This window comes from Trachemys scripta, chromosome 14, assembly GCF_013100865.1.
Source record: "Trachemys scripta elegans isolate TJP31775 chromosome 14, CAS_Tse_1.0, whole genome shotgun sequence".
NCBI lineage: Eukaryota > Metazoa > Chordata > Testudines > Emydidae > Trachemys > Trachemys scripta.
Genome location: NC_048311.1, coordinates 34649848 through 34668186, shown reverse-complemented (window position 1 = coordinate 34668186; position 18339 = coordinate 34649848). Strand labels below are relative to the sequence as shown.

Below are 18339 nucleotides of genomic sequence, written 5' to 3'. Positions count from 1 at the left end.
GCTGGCAAAGGGCGAACATCCCACCAAGCTGAACCTCCTGAGGTTTCCAGCAGGGGACAAAGGTATTCTGGAGCTTCCCTATGCCTGAAGAGCACAGGGGAATACTGACCCCTGCTTCCCCTAAGAAGAGGGGCTTTGGGATCCCCTTTCACCCTCTCAAGGGGACTACGGCAATTCACCCCGCACTGATCCCCCCTGTGAGCAGGGACTACTCCCTCCCCCAAGATGGAAGGTAGATGTGCTCCTCACAGGCCCTTAGCTACCCACTTCCCTTCAACTCTCCCGGGGCAATGGGGAGGTTGGGAGCAGGGTGAGCTGCCTCTCAGCCATGCCCCCTCGCTGACCCTTTCTAAACCAGCACGGGAAAGTCAACACAAAGACATGAAAGGGGAATTTTAGAAGGCGAAAGGCGGCAGCTGCAAACGAGCCCGAACGAGGACAGAGAACGGAGCAAGCGAAGCAGGGTCCGCAGCACACCAGGGAGGGCAGAGTTAAGGGCACACCACGCCGCTTGGCCTTAACTCCGCCCTTGTGGCGAGGGCCGGGGCTGCCCCTGGGCGCGGTGAGCAGCAGGGACCGGCCCCAGCTAAACTCCCGCCCAGCGGCCTGCGTCACCCAGCCGCTCGCTTCCCGCCGGGGGTTCTGTGCTTCCGGCCCCCACCCGCCCGAGGGCTTCCGCTAACAATTAAGAGGCGGAAGGGGAACGGCGCCTCAGGAGACGCTCTAGCCACGCTCCGAACTCTATCATTGGTACCGTCGGTCGCGCGCCCCTCACGCTCTCCGCTGGCCAATCAGCGCGGCGAGGCCTGCTCGGAAGAGAGGCACTGGGCTCTGTCCTCTTAAAACGGGAAGTGACGGCGGTGTCCCGGAAGTGCGGGGGCGCGCGGAGACGGCTGGGCGGATCCGGGTGGCGTTGTCACAGCAGCGCGAGGAGGCGAACGGGCCGGGTAGGGTGAGGGTGGGGCTGGGGTGCGCGGGCGGGGCCCGAGCTGCGGCGCTTCTCGGTCTCCGGGTCGGGGGGGCCCTGGTCACGCACGGGCCGGGAGTCCCCTGGGTCCCCGCCACTTCCGCGTTCCCGGCTGGGCGCACGGCGGGTGCCGCGCCTAGCGCCCTGGTCACGAGCCTGCGGCGGCACGGGCTCGGCCTGCGGCCCGCGGGTGGGGGCCCGGGGGCGGCCCGGGCAGCGTGTCAGGCCCTGGAGCGGCTAGTTGGGGATCCCGGTGACAGCTCGGAGCGCGGGGCAGTGAACGGCCCCGGTAATGGCACTTGTGGGCTGCTGTGTGGGAACAGCGGGTGCTTCCTTGTTTCTGGTAGCTGCCCTAGTTGGAGTCCTAGCAGAGCTCGTTCACAGGAGCGGCAAGGGAGGGGCGCCTGGACTTTGGCTGTCGCAAAAAAGCTTGTTGCCTGCCTTGAAATATCAGGAATATAAAGTCGCCTTGGCTGTTTTGCTGAGACATGAAGTGGGGGCATCCAAAAGCCTTCCTTGAAGGAGTCGGGTTGCTGATTAATTTTGTTTTCCAGCTGTTTCTTAGCTGTGAATTAAATACCCTTTAACCCTTTCCCTTCTCAGTTAATCAGGTTTGTTTTTAGGGCACATGTAGTTCTGCAGTCATCCAGAGTGTTCAGAGACAGGCTATCAAACAGAATTCTTAATATAAGAACTGCAGAACTTTTTTCAGCTTTTTATGTACCATAAAGGACATTAACTTGGTGTTTCCCTTTGTAACTTATCTTTAGTACCTGGACTGGAGAGAGGCTGTACCCAGGAGTATGAATTTCCCCCCTTTACAATCCTGATGGTGGAGTTTTTTAAAAACTGGTGCAATGTGTGGGAGGAGCAAATTAAAACTTGTTGCTAGATTTCTATGGGAGGAGGTCTCTGGACCTCTGGAGTGTTAGACTCAGAGCGTTTGTGCATGGGAAACAGCTTTATATGGCTCATTACTGCTGTGTGCTGCTGCTCTTAGGTTCAGAATTGAATCTGAGTGGCAACCTGCTTTTCTGAGCTCCATTTGCTAAGTGCAGTGAATGTTCATATCCTTGTACTTCCCATCGAGCTAAGTGCTCTCCTAGCCTCCCTCAAATGGGGTATTTTCACTGCTTGCTTTTGGATTGTTTTGGTGATGGGGAATCCGGAAGTGGTTTCCCTATGTTACTTTCCTGCCTTGTTAGAATGGTTAAAGTCCTACTATTTCTTCTGTAATGCCAGACACAGTGCATTTCAAAGCTGATATGCATGAAGAGTATGTATGCAGTTTGGTTGTTAAGGTACCTGATGTACCTGCTTCCAGTGTGTGAAAGCCCCGTCAGAAGGTTTCGGGGGAGGGAGAGGATGATCACTTCCGTGGTTTTCCAGCCTCTTTCCTAACAGCTCTGAAAATGGCAGCTTCCCTTTTTTTAAACTAAATATATGAAATTGCAGTAGCGCTGGCAACAGCTCAGCATAGTATAGGAAGTGCTGTGTAAGCATTCCTTACACAGTTCTGCTGATGTTTCTCAAGCTTCACCTGTAGTACACCCTACTAATACAGCCTTGTGGCTCCCACATAACCTAGCAACCTGAAGCACCTATATTCTGGCCTAAGCTTCAATTATAGTCCAGAATGTTCTGCTGTTTCACTCCTATGTTTCTCAAAGCTCTTGCAGTGCACCTCAGTTATTGTAGCCCTGTACTAGTTGTACCACCTATGAAACAATAGGGCCATCAAAATAAGCAGAATCAAAAAAAAGAGAGAAAAATAACAATTTAAATACTGTACCTGCCTGTTTTGTTTTTGTTTTTGTTTCGCCAACGACTTTCAGTGCCCCACTGTAGGGGGTGGCAGNCAGTTATAGTCCAGAATGCTCTGCTGTTTCACTCCGATGTTTCTCAAAGCTCTTGCAGTGCACCCCAGTTATTGTAGCCCTGTACTAGTTGTACCACCTATGGAACAATAGGGCTATCAAAATAAGCAGAAACAAAAAAAAGAGAAAAATAACAATTTAAATACTGTACCTGCCTGTTTTTTTTGTTTTTGTTTCACCAATGACTTTCAGTGCGCCACTGTAGGGGGTGGCGGCGCGGAGGAGGGGAGCAGCTGCGCCCTGCTGGGAGCGGGCTGCGCGCTCTGTCTGCCCCAGCCAGTGCCAGGTCTGCACCAAGCCCAGCAGCCTGCGTCCTTCCCTCCCTGCCAACCAACAACTTTCAGTTCCGCTGCAGCCAGGAGCAGCATGGAGCCCTCCCGGCAGGCAGCGCGGTGGGAGGGGCTGAGTGGCAAGCGCCTTGCCTGAAGGAAGCCCTGGCTGACCCCCTTCTCTCTCTCCCCCCGGCTAGCCAGGGTGCGCACTCCGCTGCTTTGGGGTACGTCTGCAGCGCAGGGAGTCCCGCTAGCCAGAGTGCAGCCACCCGCCCGCCCAGAGGCTCGCCAGCGTGGCTGGGGGAGGCAGCCACAAGCTGCCAAGTAAGTGGCACCGAAAGTTTGCACCCTGTTTTTTTTGTTTGTTTGTTTGTTTTTGGTTCGCCGCTCTGGCTGCTCTGCACCCTGGTTTTGTTTGGCTGGCTGGTTGGTTTTGTTTTGTTACACTCAATGTAATTTTGACTATACACGATTTTCACTTTACGTGCTGACTGCGGAACGTAACCCCAGCGTAAGATGAGACCGACCTGTAAGGCAATTTATTGAGTGATCCAAACCCTGTAGTGCAGTCCAAGTTCTGGCAGTCAGAAGCTTCATGGACACTTGGATCCAAACTGCAGCGTGCCTGAGGGGATGCAGGGCATTTGTGGAGTCCTTTCGTTATTCCTGATGACTGGGCAGTGTGTGGACCTAAAGCCCCCAGATAAACCGGGAATCCTGACCGTTGGAATTCTGCAGTAACTTTGTGCCAGGGCATAAGAGGGGCTTTCCCTGTGGGATGATCAGGCTCGAACTTTCTCTTTCTTCTGAATTCCTGTGGGTATGGGAGCAATTTATGTGAAATGTCCTGTCAACCTGCCTACTGGTGTGATTAGTGAGTCTTAATTTACTCTTTGCCAGGTGACACACCCATCCATGCTGCTGCCACCATGGGATAGCATGGTGATGAGCCCAAACTCCCCTCTGACCCCCAGTCTCCCTCACTGAGCATAACACACTTATCCCCAGGCCAGCCAAAATTGTAGCTTGCTTGAAGGGACCTTCTGTCAAACTCAGTTATTACTTTTTTGTATTCTAGTAGTGTCGAAGGGCTTTGACCAGGGATGGGGCCACAGAACTTCTAATGTAGAGCGTATAGCATTAGTTGCTCTGTAGAGGTTTCTGTTCTGGGGATTGTTCATGTAAAAGGCAGAAATTGGGGCACATTTTCTCACCAGCAGATTTCTTGGGTAGCAGGGGCTGATGTCCTCCCTTGCAATACTGCTAGCTCCTTGGTTGCCACATCATTAATCAGGCTGTAACTGTAGCCAGGTTGCAGTTTCTTAGGAGCCTGGGTCTCTTTCTAGTGCTCATGTCCTGTCTGCTTAACCCAGGAGGAGCTAACAGTTTGTAAGTTTTGAAACAGCAGGGCTCTTGGATACAGGGATAAAGACAGTAAGAGTTCCCTCTGCTAGGAAGCGATTCAGCCTGCTCCAATTTCTCACAAGCATTGGTTTATCTTTTGTGATCTCCAAGGTTCTGGATAGCATGAGGTGCAACTGGAGCCTTATGCAGCTGCATCATTGCTTGGAGCAAGACAGTCTCGAATCTGACTTTTCTAGAAGCAGTAGAGTCTGGGAGTTCTCTTCCCACTCAGAAGTGGTTTTAGCCAGCAACAGGCACGTACATCTCTACCTCGATATAACGCTATCCTCGGGAGCCAAAATCTTACCACGTTATAGGTGAAACTGTGTTATACTGAACTTGCTTTGATCCATCAGAGTGCGCAGCGCCCCCCCCGCCCCGGAGCACTGCTTTACCGCATTATATCCGAATTCGTGTTATATTGGGTCACATTATATCGAGGTAGAGGTGTATTATCCTGTTCTAGATAGTCAGAATCTCTCAGGAGCCTGGAGGCTCTTTAGCTGTATTACAGAACAAGTTTGGTGACAGACCCTGGAAGATCCTGCCAAAACTGGCTTTAGGTTCTTCTGTACTGTAGACTCTTGTAGGGTGACAGCTGCCACAGTACTCATTCTTTTTGCTGATACAGACTAACACGGCTACCACTCAGAAACCTGTCGTCATGGTAAATGGTGATCTGTCTGTAGTTAAATATCTGTCTGGTTTGAACTTACAGTTGAAAACTGCAACTTGGGGGAGTCCAAAGGAAGGTGATCAGAGATGAGATGCTAGGCTGGTGGGAGGGAATCCAGTGTTCAGGACAATGAAAACAACCAGGAGTATGGAAAGTATTCTAAGACCAGGAAGAAAATGACAGTCCATGTTAGGCAATGCTCATGTTTTAGGTCCATTACAGCAGCTGTAGGACAGAACCTTCTAACAGTGAGCATTTCCTAGGCAGCTAGGATCTGGAGGTGCCTGAGAAGGGAGTTTCCCTACAATGCCTGAGGTTTGACCTGTGATCTGTCACACACTACCAATTATCACATCAGGACATTAGTCATCTTATTGGCCAAGTGGAGCTAAAGTTCTTAGAAGAAGGAATTAAGATGATGGGGGGGAGGGCACTGCCTCTTCTGCAGGAGATTCTGTGCCTGCTAAACATGTTAGGCCTGTGCTCCTGATGGTACGGGACTCGTGAGCACAGGCCGTAGGGTGTTTCTGGAAAGTTCAATTACAATTGATTCCTTGATTTTTTTTTTTTTTTTTTCTAACGATCTCACGCAGCAGGGGGCACCTGGAAATGAACAGCAAAGTGCCTGTTACCCTAAGGCCCCCACTATCCTACTAACCCTGGACTGTGGTAAATGGCTTCTCTCTGCAGCCCAAAGGAAGAGGTCAAGGGCCTTGGAAAAAGCTTTGTGTGCCTGGAAGCCTCCTTCCTTTCTGGCTTGGTGCCTTTCCTGAAGAAGCAACTGAGGAACTGTGACCTCAGGCATGTGCTTTTCAGTGTAGGGAGGAGTGCCCTCCTCCCCCCCCTACTTTGCAATGTGCTTCTGTAACCCTCCACCCACACAAGGGTCACACAGGCCTCCCCTCCCAAGAGCTGTGTGGCTTCTGATTTATGATGTCAAGTATCAGAGGGGTATCCGTGTTAGTCTGAATCTGTAAAAAGCAACAGAGGGTCCTTTGCTTAAAGGTGCCACTGGACCCTCTGATTTATGATGTTACTGTTCTTAGCTCTGCCTGGGGGCCTTGCTGAAGGAAATGCAGCAGCATTACTCTTGTCCATTTCTTCTGAGGAGAGATGAGGCCTGTCCTGAGCTGCTGGGCGTAACAGCCCTGACCTCCCAGGTGACTGGCGGGCTGGAGTTTGCTTTTCCCAGTTGTGGTCTGCAGCAGCTTTTCATGGCCTTAGAAATTCTCTAGTTTGTCAGTGTGAGAGACAGGGAAAGGGCTGGTTCCTTTGTGGCTAATGGGGGACTGCAATGGTCCTTAAAGTATTCATCCAGGCTCTCTGGTGTTCCCGTCCATCCATGTCAATGGGTCTAATTCTATAATGAGGGCAATTGCCGGTGATGATTAGCAGAACAGCACCTCTGTCCCCCTTGAGGCAGGATGCTCATTCAAAATGTCTGTTTTGAGGGAAGTCTGGATGCTTGGGAAGATGGGGCTGATGGACAGGGCCGGCTCCAGGCACCAGCAAAGGAAGCAGGTGCCTGGGGCGGCCAATAGAAAGGGGCAGTATGTCCGGGTCTTCGGCGGCAGCTCAAGCGCTCCGCTTTAGTCTTCGGCGAGTCCTTCGCTCGGTCTCTTCCTCTTTGGCGGCAGCTCAATCGTTTGTTGTTTTTTTGCTGCTTGGGGCAGCAAAAAAGCTGGAGCCAGCCCTGCTGATGGAGACTAGGTGCTGATAGAGGAGGGGAGAACACAAGATACCCCAGCTGCTTTGTTGTGGGGGTGAGCAAATGGGGCACAGCTCCATGCGTGGGGTGCAGACAGAGGCCTGTCGAACTGGTTTCCTGCTCTGACCAATGCAAGATTGCCACCAGCAGCAGCTCTTCGGTAATGTCCAAAGCATGCGGACACACCCATGCAGAGCCAAGCCAGCTTCCGGAGTGGAGTGCAGGACTGGGAGGAACTGCATTAGCACTGTGCTGGCCTGCTGTGTGTTGCGTTGAAATTCTGACAACTTTCCAGTGTCCAGCACTGGCCAGAGTGCAGGTAGTGGCCTTGGAGAGGCACTCTAAGTGGGTTTCCTTAACTAGTGTCTGCAGGGGAGATCACGTCTGGATTCAAGTTCTGCCTTTGGATTGCTTGGCCTCCTCCAGGCTCCCTTTGCTCTGACTTGGGGTTTAATTAGTGATTAATTATGATAACTCAAAGTGGAGGCTTCCCTTCCTCTGGTGTGAGGGGAATATTTGGAGTTTGGGAGCAAATGGCTGCATCATCCACCCTGGAGAAACAGGAGACTCTCCTGCAGTTCCACAGTGCGTCTCAATGGCAGCTATTGGGAGACTCTCTGCCTCTCCCTAGTCTCTTGTGAATAGCTCTTGTCAAACCTGATTTAGTTGTTGATGACACTAAAGGTTGGTTGATAAAGGTAACTTTGTAGGTGTAATAGACTCTTGTAAAGTGTTAGAACTAGACAGCATGAGTGAAGCACATGTCAAATTAACTGGCTAACGGAGAGATCATGAAGTAGTTGTCAGTGGGGAATCATTAAGTGAGAGTATTTCTAGTGGAGCTCAGCAGGGATCAGTTCTAGGTCTGATGCTCTTCAATATTTTTACAAAGGATCCGGAAGTAAGTATAAAATCATTGCTGATAAAAACTTGTGGTGGAATGGTAATTGGGGAAAGGGCAGTCCTACAGAGTGATCTAGATCAGTGGTTCTCAACCGGGGGGTACACACAGGTCTTCCAGGGGGTACTAAAATCATCTAGATAGTTGCCTAGTTTTACAACAGGCTACGTAAAAAGCCCTAGCGAAGTCAGCACAAACTACAATTTCATACAATGACTTGTTTATACTGCTCTATGTACTACACACTGAAGTGCAAGTACAATATTTATGTTCCAATTGATTTATAATTCTGTGGTAAAAATCAAAAAAAGCAATTTTTCAGTAGTGGGCTATGACACTTCTGTATTTTTGACTGATTTTTGTAAGCAAGTAGTTTTTAAGCGAGGGGAAACTTGGGAGTATGTAAGACAAATCAGACTCCTGAAAGGAGTACAGTCGTCTGAAAGGTTGAGAGCCACTGATCTGGATCACTTGATAAGCTGCACCCATTCAAAGAAAATTCATCAATACACCAAGTAAAAAGGTCAGACATCTAGAATTCAAAAATGTAGGTCATACCTATAAAATTGGTTACTATATCTTGGAAAGCACTGACTCTGAAAAGGATTTAGGAGTCAGAGTGGACAAGCTCCCAGTGTGATGCTGCGGCAAAGAGCTAATGTAACCCTTGGTTGCTAAACCAGGAGTAGTGAGTCAGAATGAGGAGGTGGTTTTTACCTCTGAGACTAATTCTAGTGTGTACGGTTCTGGGGTCAACGTTTTTTAAAAGGATGTTGAAAAACTGGAGAGGGTGCAGAAAGGAGCCACAAACAATGTGAGCGATGGAGAAAATGCCTTAGTGAGACCAATCTGTTTAGCTAATCCAGAAAAATGTGGTGTGTAAATATCTTGATGGAAAGAAAATACCAGCTTTAATCTTTAATCTAGCAGAGAAAGGCAGAACAAGAACCAATTGCTGGAAACTGAAGCCAGACAGACTAAAATTAGAAAGAAGGCAGTTTTTAAACAATGAGGTTGATTAACTATTGGAAGGTTAACCAATGGAAGTGGTGGATTTCATCTCTGGTCTTCAAATCCAGACTTAGATGGATGCCTTTTTAAAAGATGCATTAGCCCAACCTATTATTGGGTTCAGTACAGGGGAAACAGATGAAATGTGATATACCAGAGATCAGACATCTTCCCACTGAATTCATAGATTAAGGCCAGAAGGGACCAGTAGATCATCTAGTCTGAAGAGGCCCGCTACAGTGGTGCTGTGGAAGCAGAAGCATCTGCTCAGAGGCTGGGTCAATGTTGCCAATTGTGGAATATTAAGTGCAGACTGGCCATGGAAAGTTTTCTTGTTCACGCCCAAGAGCCACTTGTTTCCAATCCTGTGGCTAACCAGAGCAGGCAGAAAATCTCTACCTCAAGTCTGGAAGTGTTGAGTGAGCACTCCAGTGTGCTGTTTGAGAACACACTGAAACTGCCACCCCAAAAAGCTAGTTCCTGGGAGCTTTGGGCAGCTCATCAGAAATGCACAGCTCTGTTCCCAGGTGGAGATTCAGTGCTTGTGCCATGCTTGGGTTTCTAGGCCCTTTGGTTGATTTGCAGCCATGTGAGCAGCCGTACGTGGACCCGAGAGCCCTGGCAGCTGGAACATTCTTTGTCTATTTTGATGGTCCGGCTAGGGCTGTTTCTCATGTAGCAGAGATATTCAGGAGGTGGCGGAGAACATCACAAAATGGAGCAGAACTGGTCCCTCGGTCTTATTCCCAAACAAGACTTGCATAAAATAAGTGCAGTTAACATCCTGGTTGAATGTTTCACTGGAGTCCATCTAGCACCCCCACACGCTTCCCTTACCAAAACCTCCTCCCAAAGGAGTCTGGAAATGAATGGGTCTGATTGGGTCCCCACTCTCCACCTGACTCACCCTTGACCTTGACATGTCTTTTTCTAGAATGCAATAGATTCTGTTGTCACTCTCATGTAGTAGAAGAAATTAACTGATGTATAATCGCAGGGTGTGCCATGTCTGAGTTCTGGGAGCTTTTTCCTTGGGGTGATCCATTGGGGGAGTAGAAATGGAATAATTAATCTTTGGTTATGAAATGTATTGATTAGGAGGTGCATAGATTTTTAAGTTCTGAAGGGACCATTATGATGATATAGCCGGACACAGGCCAGAGAATCTCACCCAGTAACTTCTGCATCAAACCCAGAACTTGTTTGAGCTATAGCATATCTTTCAAAAAATAAAATAAAATATTGATTTTAAGACATTGAATGAGTAAGAATCCTCTTCATCTCTAGCTGAGTTTTCCCAGTGGCTAATTGTGTTCTGTTTCTCACCTGCATTTGTCTAGCTTCAACCTCCAACCACTGGATATCTGTGTAGAGATATTGTAGGTTTATGTAAGTCTATGTAGTCCTTATAAGTTTGTATTTAACTTTATTGAGCATGGAGTATTTTTGTAGTATATGTGATGCAGTATGTTGGAAATGGCTCCCTTGAATAGTGAACAGGATTTTATAATTGTTTTATCCGTTTTGACTTCTGCAGCTATGTATGCAAAGTTCTAGGAGGCAAAATGAAGAATGAGTGGCAAGTCATGTAGGATGATAGGGAGTAATGAAGGATTTAGGGCACTCAAACTGGGGGTCGGACCCCTCAGGGGGTCACGAGGTGTCAGCCTCCACCCCAAGCCCCGCTTTGCATCCAGCGTTTATAACGGTGTTTAAATATATTAAAAAGTGTTTTTAATTTATAAGGGGGGGGGTCACACTCAGAGGCTTGCTGTGGGAACGGGGTCACCAGTACAAAAGTTTGAGAACCACTGATTTAGGGTATGTCTGCACCACAACAGTACCGCTATGGTGCTGCAGTTTCCTGTAATATAGACACTTCCTACCTTAACAGAAAGGGTTTTTCCATTGATGTATTTAACCAGCCTCTCCAAGAGGTGGTGGCTAGGTTGACCTAGCTGAGTCTATACTGAGGGTTAGGTTGATCTTAACCACATTGCACAGGGAACAGCATTTTTCGCAGCCTGAATAATGTAGCTAGGCTGATCTAATTTTAAAGTGTAGACCAGGCTAAAAGGTGGGGAAATGTCTGGATCCCTTCACCGCTTGTTTGTAAAGGGTGATACTTCTGGAGTGTTTGCAGTTGGGGTGCCCACTACAGGGAAGCTTCAAACAGTCATGGGTTTTCAAAGTCTTCACCATTAACTTTAAACTCTTCTGACATTTTTCTGAGGAAAATCTCGCCTTGGATGATGTGGCCTGTGAAGCTTGAGAGGGGGATTGTGGGGTGGGAGTGAAGAATGGCTTTTATAATGGGAATGGGGCTTCACCCTTAACGATGGCTACTCCACACACTACTTCCTACTGCCTGTTCACAAAGTGGCTGGAGACTTGCACCATTGAGCCAAGTTCGTACAAATGCTATTAATCCAATAGCTGTTGCTCTTCACTGGCCGTGCCTTGGCTCCGACCTTTGGAAAGGACTGAGTGTGAGAGATGCCAAGGCAGGTGCCTTTTCCCGCAATTTGGGGACAGCTGGTGCCCCTTTTAGAACAGACTGATCCAGTTGCATTTTGAGCTACAGGCCTGTTGATCATCGCTGAGGCCTCTGGGACTTGGGCCAACAATGTAGCAGACATCTTTTCTTAGATAGACTTGAGTGCTGTAGAGAAGCAGAATGTAACAAAGGCCCAGATCTACTCTTTGGGTTTCTCCACTCAGCTGTTCTTGTGGGCAGAAGGTTTTTCTAATCACACTTCTCCAAAGGCTATCTGTTGTCCTGGCAATTTAACATTCAAAATGCAGAGATTGAAGTCTCCCTACCCCCTGGTGCAGTTGGGACTCCATGGGTTAACCAGAGATTCTGCACCTGCTTGCCAATCTGACTCAGGCGCTCATAAGAGGCCACACGCTGCAGAGAACTAGATGTTCTGGGAATGTCCTGCCTAATTCATCCCCCTGAGACAGCTAGCCAAACCGCCCACAGGCGTTTGGGAACAAGCGTGCATTGAACTGAGCCCTCCGAAAGCTGGAGTTCCTGGCCAACTCTCTGGGGAGCCCTACGTTGGCTGAGGAAGGAATGAGGTGTCTATTGAGGAGCTCTGCAGGACTTCTCAGCAGCATGGCCTCTTGTGCAGGAAGCAGCTGCCTCAGGCCACTGATCCCATTTCCCACTCTCCCCTCCTAGGTGTCACTCACGGGTGTAAAGATGGCAGAGCAGGAGCCGACCGCAGAGCAGCTGGCCCAGATTGCGGCCGAGAATGAGGAGGATGAACACTCGGTCAACTACAAACCGCCTGCCCAGAAAAGCATCCAAGAGATCCAGGAGCTGGACAAGGATGATGAGAGCCTGCGGAAGTACAAGGAGGCGCTGCTGGGACCTGTCAGCGTTGCTACTGGTGAGTCCTGGTGTCCTCTCCAAGCGCGTGGGTCTATCTGTGCAGACAGCTGTAACAGCCAGACCGCTTCTCTACACCTCTGACTGCTTCAGGCAGACACGAAGAGCTCTCCCACCCTCCTCCTAGATCTCTCCTCATGCTGCTGAAAGCCCAGCTTTAACTCGAGGATGCAAATGACCAATTGAGAGTAAGCCTCCAATGAGGGCACTGCTAGCTGTCTGGTCTGCCAGTATTTACCTGGCTAGCTTAAATCAGCCACTGGTCCTTTGACTAAAGCTTGTGAGTCAATATCTTCTGGGATGTTGCTTCTGAATGAAAGGTTCTGAGACCTCTTTCCTCCCTGGGTATAAAACAAGGGGAACCCTGGATCTCTGCTCCAGGCAGGCCCATTCTTTCTAGTTCTTACCTGCTCCTTTACGTTTCCAGGAGCTGAGTGAAAGGAGAGAAAAGGATGTAGATGGGTTGGGGCCTGGGGCGGGGATGTCATTAGCACTTTTAGGACTTGTCTAACAGCCTCTTCTTCGTCTTAGATCCCAGTACTCCTAATGTGGTGGTGACCAAACTGACACTGGTCTGTGCCACCGCCCCTGGTCCTCTGGAGCTGGACCTGACAGGTAAGCAGGAGATGGGTACTGCGGTGTATCTTCCAAGGGAGACAAACCTAGGCTAGCTCACTGCAGACAGTCGGAGCTCTGGTGGGGGGCCAGGCCAGGTTCACTGTCCATTCTGACCTGGATCCCAGAGGTGGAAGTGACCTGCTGAAATGTGTATTTCCAAACATGCAGTGGGTCAGGCTCCTCCGATGAGTTTGGGGCTTCCAGCCTGGTGGTCAGTACTGCAGCCTCTCTGCATCCTGTACATGAACTGCAGTGTGAAGGCTCCTAGCGCAGTGCCTTTCAGACTCCTGTTGGTTGTGCACATTCAGTCCTGCAGGCGCTACTTAGATGCTACCAGCTGGAGGAGCCCAGGAGCCACTTGGCAAGCACGGGCTAAAAGTGGCAATTCTTCAACAAAAAAACTTCAAAAACAGACTCCAACGTGAAGCTGCAGAACTGGAATTAATTTGCAAACTGGACACCATCAGATTAGGCCTGAATAAAGACTGGGAGTGGTTGGGTCATTACAAAACCAAAACTTAATTTCCACAATACTAATTTCTCTCTACTGTTACTCACACCTTCTTGTCAACTGTTTGTAATGGGCCACTCGCTTACCACTTCAAAAGTTATTTTTCCTCCCTTGGTATCCTGCTGTTAATTGATTTGTCTCGTTAGACTGACCTCACACTTGGTAAAGCAACCCCCATCCTTTCACGTATTTATACCTGCTCCTGTATTTTTCACTTCATGCATCTGATGAAGTGGGTTCTAGCCCACGAAAGCTTATGCCCAAATACATTTGTTAGTCTCTGAGTTGCCACAAGGACTCCTCGTTGTTTTTGCTGATACAGACTAACACGGCTCCGCTCTGAAACCTGCTTTCCTAAAGTTAGCAAACCCACGGCCCTAATCCTGCCATAACTCCTCATTCCTCCCACCAAACTCTGCTCAGGCCTGGGGGGTGCAGGACTGAACCCCACGCTAAATGAAGGGGCTTCACAAACAAGTTATTGTTGCCAGAACTCTCTTAAAAATACTGCCCCAAAATAAGCTGTGTTGAATGAAAGCCTTCCCTGGGTTCTAATCCATGGGGAATGTTGCACCAGCCTCCTCTGGTGGCATGAGGCTGGAATTACAGCATAACCAGTAGCTTCCTGATAATGGGACTGGGGGTCCTGAGCCAGGTCTCCAGGTTCTCCGTTTGAGGATCACATTTCTTCCTGCTGATTCTGGGAAGAGGACCTTGGTGTTGAGTCTTGTTAAGAGAGCGAATTGTTCTGAAACTGAGCCATATCCTCTGGTGTGGATAGGTGGATTCTGTAGGGCTTGCATGGACTAACTTAGAAATGGTGGTAGCTTCCAGCGTGGGTGGGTGTGAGGTGGGGAGATCTCTAAACGGAGACACCCATGAGTAAATCACATTTCTCTTCCTGGGAGGAGAGCGTCTGGGATGCTGTCCCCTGTTGGGGAGTCTGTACCACCGCAGTGTGGTTGCACTCTTCTGTGGAAACCAAAGGTGTTAATGCAGGAGCTGGGGCCAGGGAGGACCCTGACATGAAGGAAGGGACACTTGCCCTGCCTGCAACCTAGCACTTGTTTATATTCCAATAGCTCCAGTCTCTGGTACAGGGCCCACCCCAAATGCATCCCACAGCACAGTCCCTAGGGAGTCTGAGCAAACTTCTCCCTTCTCTGTAGGTAACCTGGAAAGCTACAAGAAGCAGTCGTTTGTGCTGAAGGAGGGTGTGGAGTATCGGATAAAAATCTCCTTCCGGGTAAGAACTTGTGAGAGTCACTGGCCCAAGCTTATCTGTGTACTCCAGGCATACAGCAACCAGACATCCTGAAAGAGGGAGGTCACCAATCCCAAGGGATGCACTGAGACACAGGCCCCTGCCCTTCCCCAGATATGGGGAGGGCGGTGGCCGCTCTGCTGTGAAGTCTTGTTTATCTCTGCAGGTGAACAAGGAGATCGTGTCGGGGCTGAAGTACATTCAGCACACGTTCAGGAAAGGAGTGAAAAGTAAGTGCTTCCATTGTTCCAGACATTGCTTTGCAAGAGTGGGTCTCCCAGCCCGCTTGCAGTGAGATGTATGTGCCACCCCCACTTTCCATCTGGCTCTGGCATGGTGGGAGGAGACTCCTTACTTTAGAACAGGGGGGTCGCAACCTTTCTTGCTGAGGCCCCCCTCAACATGCTATAAAAACGCCAGGGCCTGGGACGGAGCGTGGGGGTCTCGGCCAATGGGGGACCCTTGGGCAAGGCATAGTTTTACTTCTATTTGGGGGGTGAGGGCAAAGGCTGGCGGGGCTTGAGCCAGCTCCACGCAGCAGGGTCCAGGGAGGCAGCACCACCTTCACCCCTTGACTCACTCAGGAGGCCACCCAGCCTGTCTGGGGTGTCTGGGGACGCAACCAAAACATATAACTCAAAGGGGGGGACTCAATTTGAAAACCACTCAGGGTGCAGAAGGGGGGGTAGCTAGGGGCTGTGCAAAGTGAGGGGAGTAGCTCAGGGTGTGGGCTGGGGGGCTCCCAATGTGGCTCCCAGCTTCAGCTCCGTGCCATTCCTGGCTTCAGCGCTGGGGCTCAGGGCACCGGGTTTCAGCTGTGGGGCTCCGCGGCCCCCCTGAAAGGGTTTGGGGACCCTCAGTTGAGAACCGCTGCTCATGTGCACCTTTGGCTCCGCACTGGCGGTGGGAAACCTCCTTCAGGCTCTGCTGCAGTGCAAGGGCCTGGATGATGTCAATGGCTCCGGCTGCATTTGAGCCCATCGGCCTCGAATGAAGCAAAACTTAGTGCTTTACGAATAGTGGCTTCTTCCCCTCCTGTTGCTTGACCTGCTGCACTGGGTGGGCGGGTGTCCATCCCCATGTGGAAGAGGCTCAGAGCCTGCATGGAGTGGCTGAATTCTCTAGCTCTGAACCCAGCCATGTGCCTTCTGTGGGGAGATGGCACGGTAGTCGGGAGGGGCTAGAATCTGTTCATGAACTTCAGCCTCAGCACCAGCTCTGTGGAGGCTCATTCTTTTCCACCCCACCCGTCTCCTTCCAGTTGACAAGACTGACTACATGGTTGGGAGCTATGGGCCCCGAGCAGAGGAGTACGAGTTCCTGACCCCCATGGAGGAAGCCCCCAAGGGTATGCTGGCCCGGGGCAGCTACAACATCAAATCCAAATTCACAGATGATGATAAGACTGACCATCTGTCCTGGGAGTGGAACCTGACCATCAAGAAGGAGTGGAAGGAGTAGCCCCTCCACAGGCCAGTCCCCAGAGAGAGAGTTAGCCAGGCAGTGGCTACAGTAGAAATCCCACCCTGTATCAAAGTGCTGACATTGGAATTTCACCTTCCCCTCCCATTTCTTAAATCCACAAGAAGAGCTCTCAGCTCAGTTACCCTCCCCTTCCCTCCCTCCCCCCCCCAGAGAATCACTGAATGGAGCTGACCAAACCATGCTGTCTGCATCTGACCTCCAGCCGCCTGCCTCAGGGGCATCTGCCCCCTAGGCCTCTCCACTACACACAGAAGTAGGATTGCTTCCTGCCCTCCCAGGGCCCTGATCAGGGTCTTCTCCCGTTGCTGCATCTGACCTTTCTTCATTGGAATAAACCACAGGCAGGTGCTGAAGGAGAGGGAATCTCCAAGCTGCTCCCCACACATAGGGGGCTTTTCCTAGTGCTCCTGCTCATGGGGTGGCGCCTCATTTTGGGTGGCTGAGGAATTGTGATGCCAGGCAGCCGCTGAACCCTTCTGTAGGCTAAAATCATGTCTGTGGCCTGCCCCTCCCCTCCAGCCAGTGTCTCGAACACTGGCTGGCAGCTTCATTTGTGGCTGTTTCCTGTAACCATGATGCCTTAATGTGTGTAACATGCATTCTCTAGGAAGGGGCCCTGACCTTGTTAGCTCCCACCCCATAGGTTTGTTAGCATGCTGCCCTCTCATCTCAGTCAGTCTTGTTGAATTGGTTTATTAGAAATGAGTCACAACTAACTTCGCTGCTGGCCCATTCTCCTGAGCCTACTGCCCTGAGAGGAGGAGGACTTGTGGCATCCTGTGCTGCTCCCAGCCCACACCGAGCCATCCTTGGGGATGTCCAGAGAAAGCTGCACTGGCAGAACTCTCCCACTTTCTGCTATGGAGGTGTTGGCCCTGTTAGTGTAGATCTCTCAACAGCCCGGTGCCTTCCTGTGTCTGCCCCAGCATCTTTCCTGCGGTGGGTATGGGAGTCATGAGTGCTGCTGTCACCTCCGAATTATTTCATTGGAGCCATTTTTGGCTGTAAAGCACTGAAATGCCAGGGCAGCTCCTGCCCCGTCTCTTGGTTTGGTTTTCGGCTGGGTGATAAATCAGTCCAGTTCTGCAGCTGCTTTCACAACCTGGTGAGAACAAAGAGCTTGCAATGGACAAATATTCAAGAGCAGTTAATGCCTTATGTATCAGTTCTGCCTTTGAAATCTCGTGCCTGGCCTGTCAGTATTTATTGCCTTGACAAGTAGACTCCATGTCTCTTTAGCAGTCCCTCTTCCCCTTGCATCCTCACAGCACTGCAGCCTGGCATCCCTAACACCCACACTGGCACGGTAGGCGGGGGCAGGAACTCTCGAGGGCCCTCCGGCTACTGGACAAGCATGTTCCAAGCTCTGCAGCCATCTTCTCTGGTTGCTTTGATAACACTGATGTTGTACCAAACTGGGACCAAGTGTGTGTGGTTTTCCTGTAGCTACATCTTCTGCCCCAACTCTTCCTCTCCCCCTGCCCCTTAGAGAGAGAGTTTTGTTAATTTGATTTGGTGCATTTTGTCTGTAAATCTTAGACCCAGATTAACAGATTTGGAATCATCTGCTTCCCCTTTTATGACAGTTAAATAAAACCTTCAAACTGACCATGCGCTATCCCTTTGAATCCTCTTACTCTTCTTCTAGGTCTCTAGAAGGTAAGTGGCCTGTGAGAGGGGGACAGGACTAGGACCCCAAGTTCACTAATTCCTTGTACACCAGCAGGTACTGGGAAAGGCTTTCCCTTCAGTGATCTTTGGAGGTGGTGGGAACAAAGACGGGGAAGGTGCTTCCCTAGGACTGTGCAGCTTCTCCCTTGAGAACACTGTCCCCTTCACTGCTATTGCAAAGGTTTGTATGTAAAGACCTGTCCCTTGCAACCAGCTCCTGCCTTTCCTGTGGCCTCGGCTAAGAGGCAGCAGTGCTGGGGAGGAACGGTGTGTTTATATGGGTCTATGCTCAGTACATCGTGCTTTCCAGGCCACCTGTGCCCCAAGGAATTAGATAGCTAAGAACCGGCTGCAAGTGTCGGAGCAAAGTGCATTGCAGCAAAGAATAGTGAAGAAGGGAGCTAGTGGGAGGTGTTATGAAATCTGGTGGGAGTGCCTGGGATGCAGGAGGAAACGTACTGACTGTAGGCAGAACTAAGTGCACAGCACCTTGAAGGTGAGGATCACGAGCTTGGAACGATGCAATGGAAGTGGGTTGGGATTTGTGGAGCAGCACAGCTATCCTTGTCAAAAGATT

General features: G+C 50.2%; 1 protein-coding gene across 3 annotated transcripts; it reads left to right on the top strand.

Annotated features, from left to right (window-relative positions):
* The first annotated feature begins 766 nt into the window (after nt 1–766).
* ARHGDIA (Rho GDP dissociation inhibitor alpha) lies at nt 767–17700 on the top strand. 3 transcript variants are annotated; one of them, XM_034789966.1, is made up of 7 exons: nt 767–947; nt 3314–3440; nt 12004–12214; nt 12745–12828; nt 14512–14588; nt 14773–14836; nt 15868–17700. In XM_034789966.1, exons 3-7 carry the CDS (start codon nt 12025–12027, stop codon nt 16065–16067), a joined length of 615 nt encoding a protein of 204 aa, XP_034645857.1. In that variant the 5' UTR covers nt 767–947; nt 3314–3440; nt 12004–12024; the 3' UTR covers nt 16068–17700. The 3 variants fall into 3 exon arrangements, with proteins under 3 accessions (XP_034645857.1, XP_034645856.1, XP_034645858.1); XM_034789965.1 differs by lacking the exon at nt 3314–3440 and having other exon boundaries at nt 774–947; XM_034789967.1 differs by lacking the exons at nt 767–947; nt 3314–3440 and adding an exon at nt 1116–1256.
* Nucleotides 17701–18339: the final 639 nt, after the last annotated feature.

What these genes read in the sequence shown, in the direction of transcription:
- ARHGDIA (XM_034789966.1), top strand. Translation starts at nt 12,025, where the DNA reads ATGGCAGAGCAGGAGCCGACCGCAGAGCAGCTGGCCCAGATTGCGGCC. An exon ending in ACCTGTCAGCGTTGCTACTG is followed by an intron (nt 12,215 to 12,744) that starts GTGAGTCCTGGT and finishes TCTTCGTCTTAG; the next exon opens with ATCCCAGTACTCCTAATGTG. An exon ending in GGATAAAAATCTCCTTCCGG is followed by an intron (nt 14,589 to 14,772) that starts GTAAGAACTTGT and finishes TTATCTCTGCAG; the next exon opens with GTGAACAAGGAGATCGTGTC.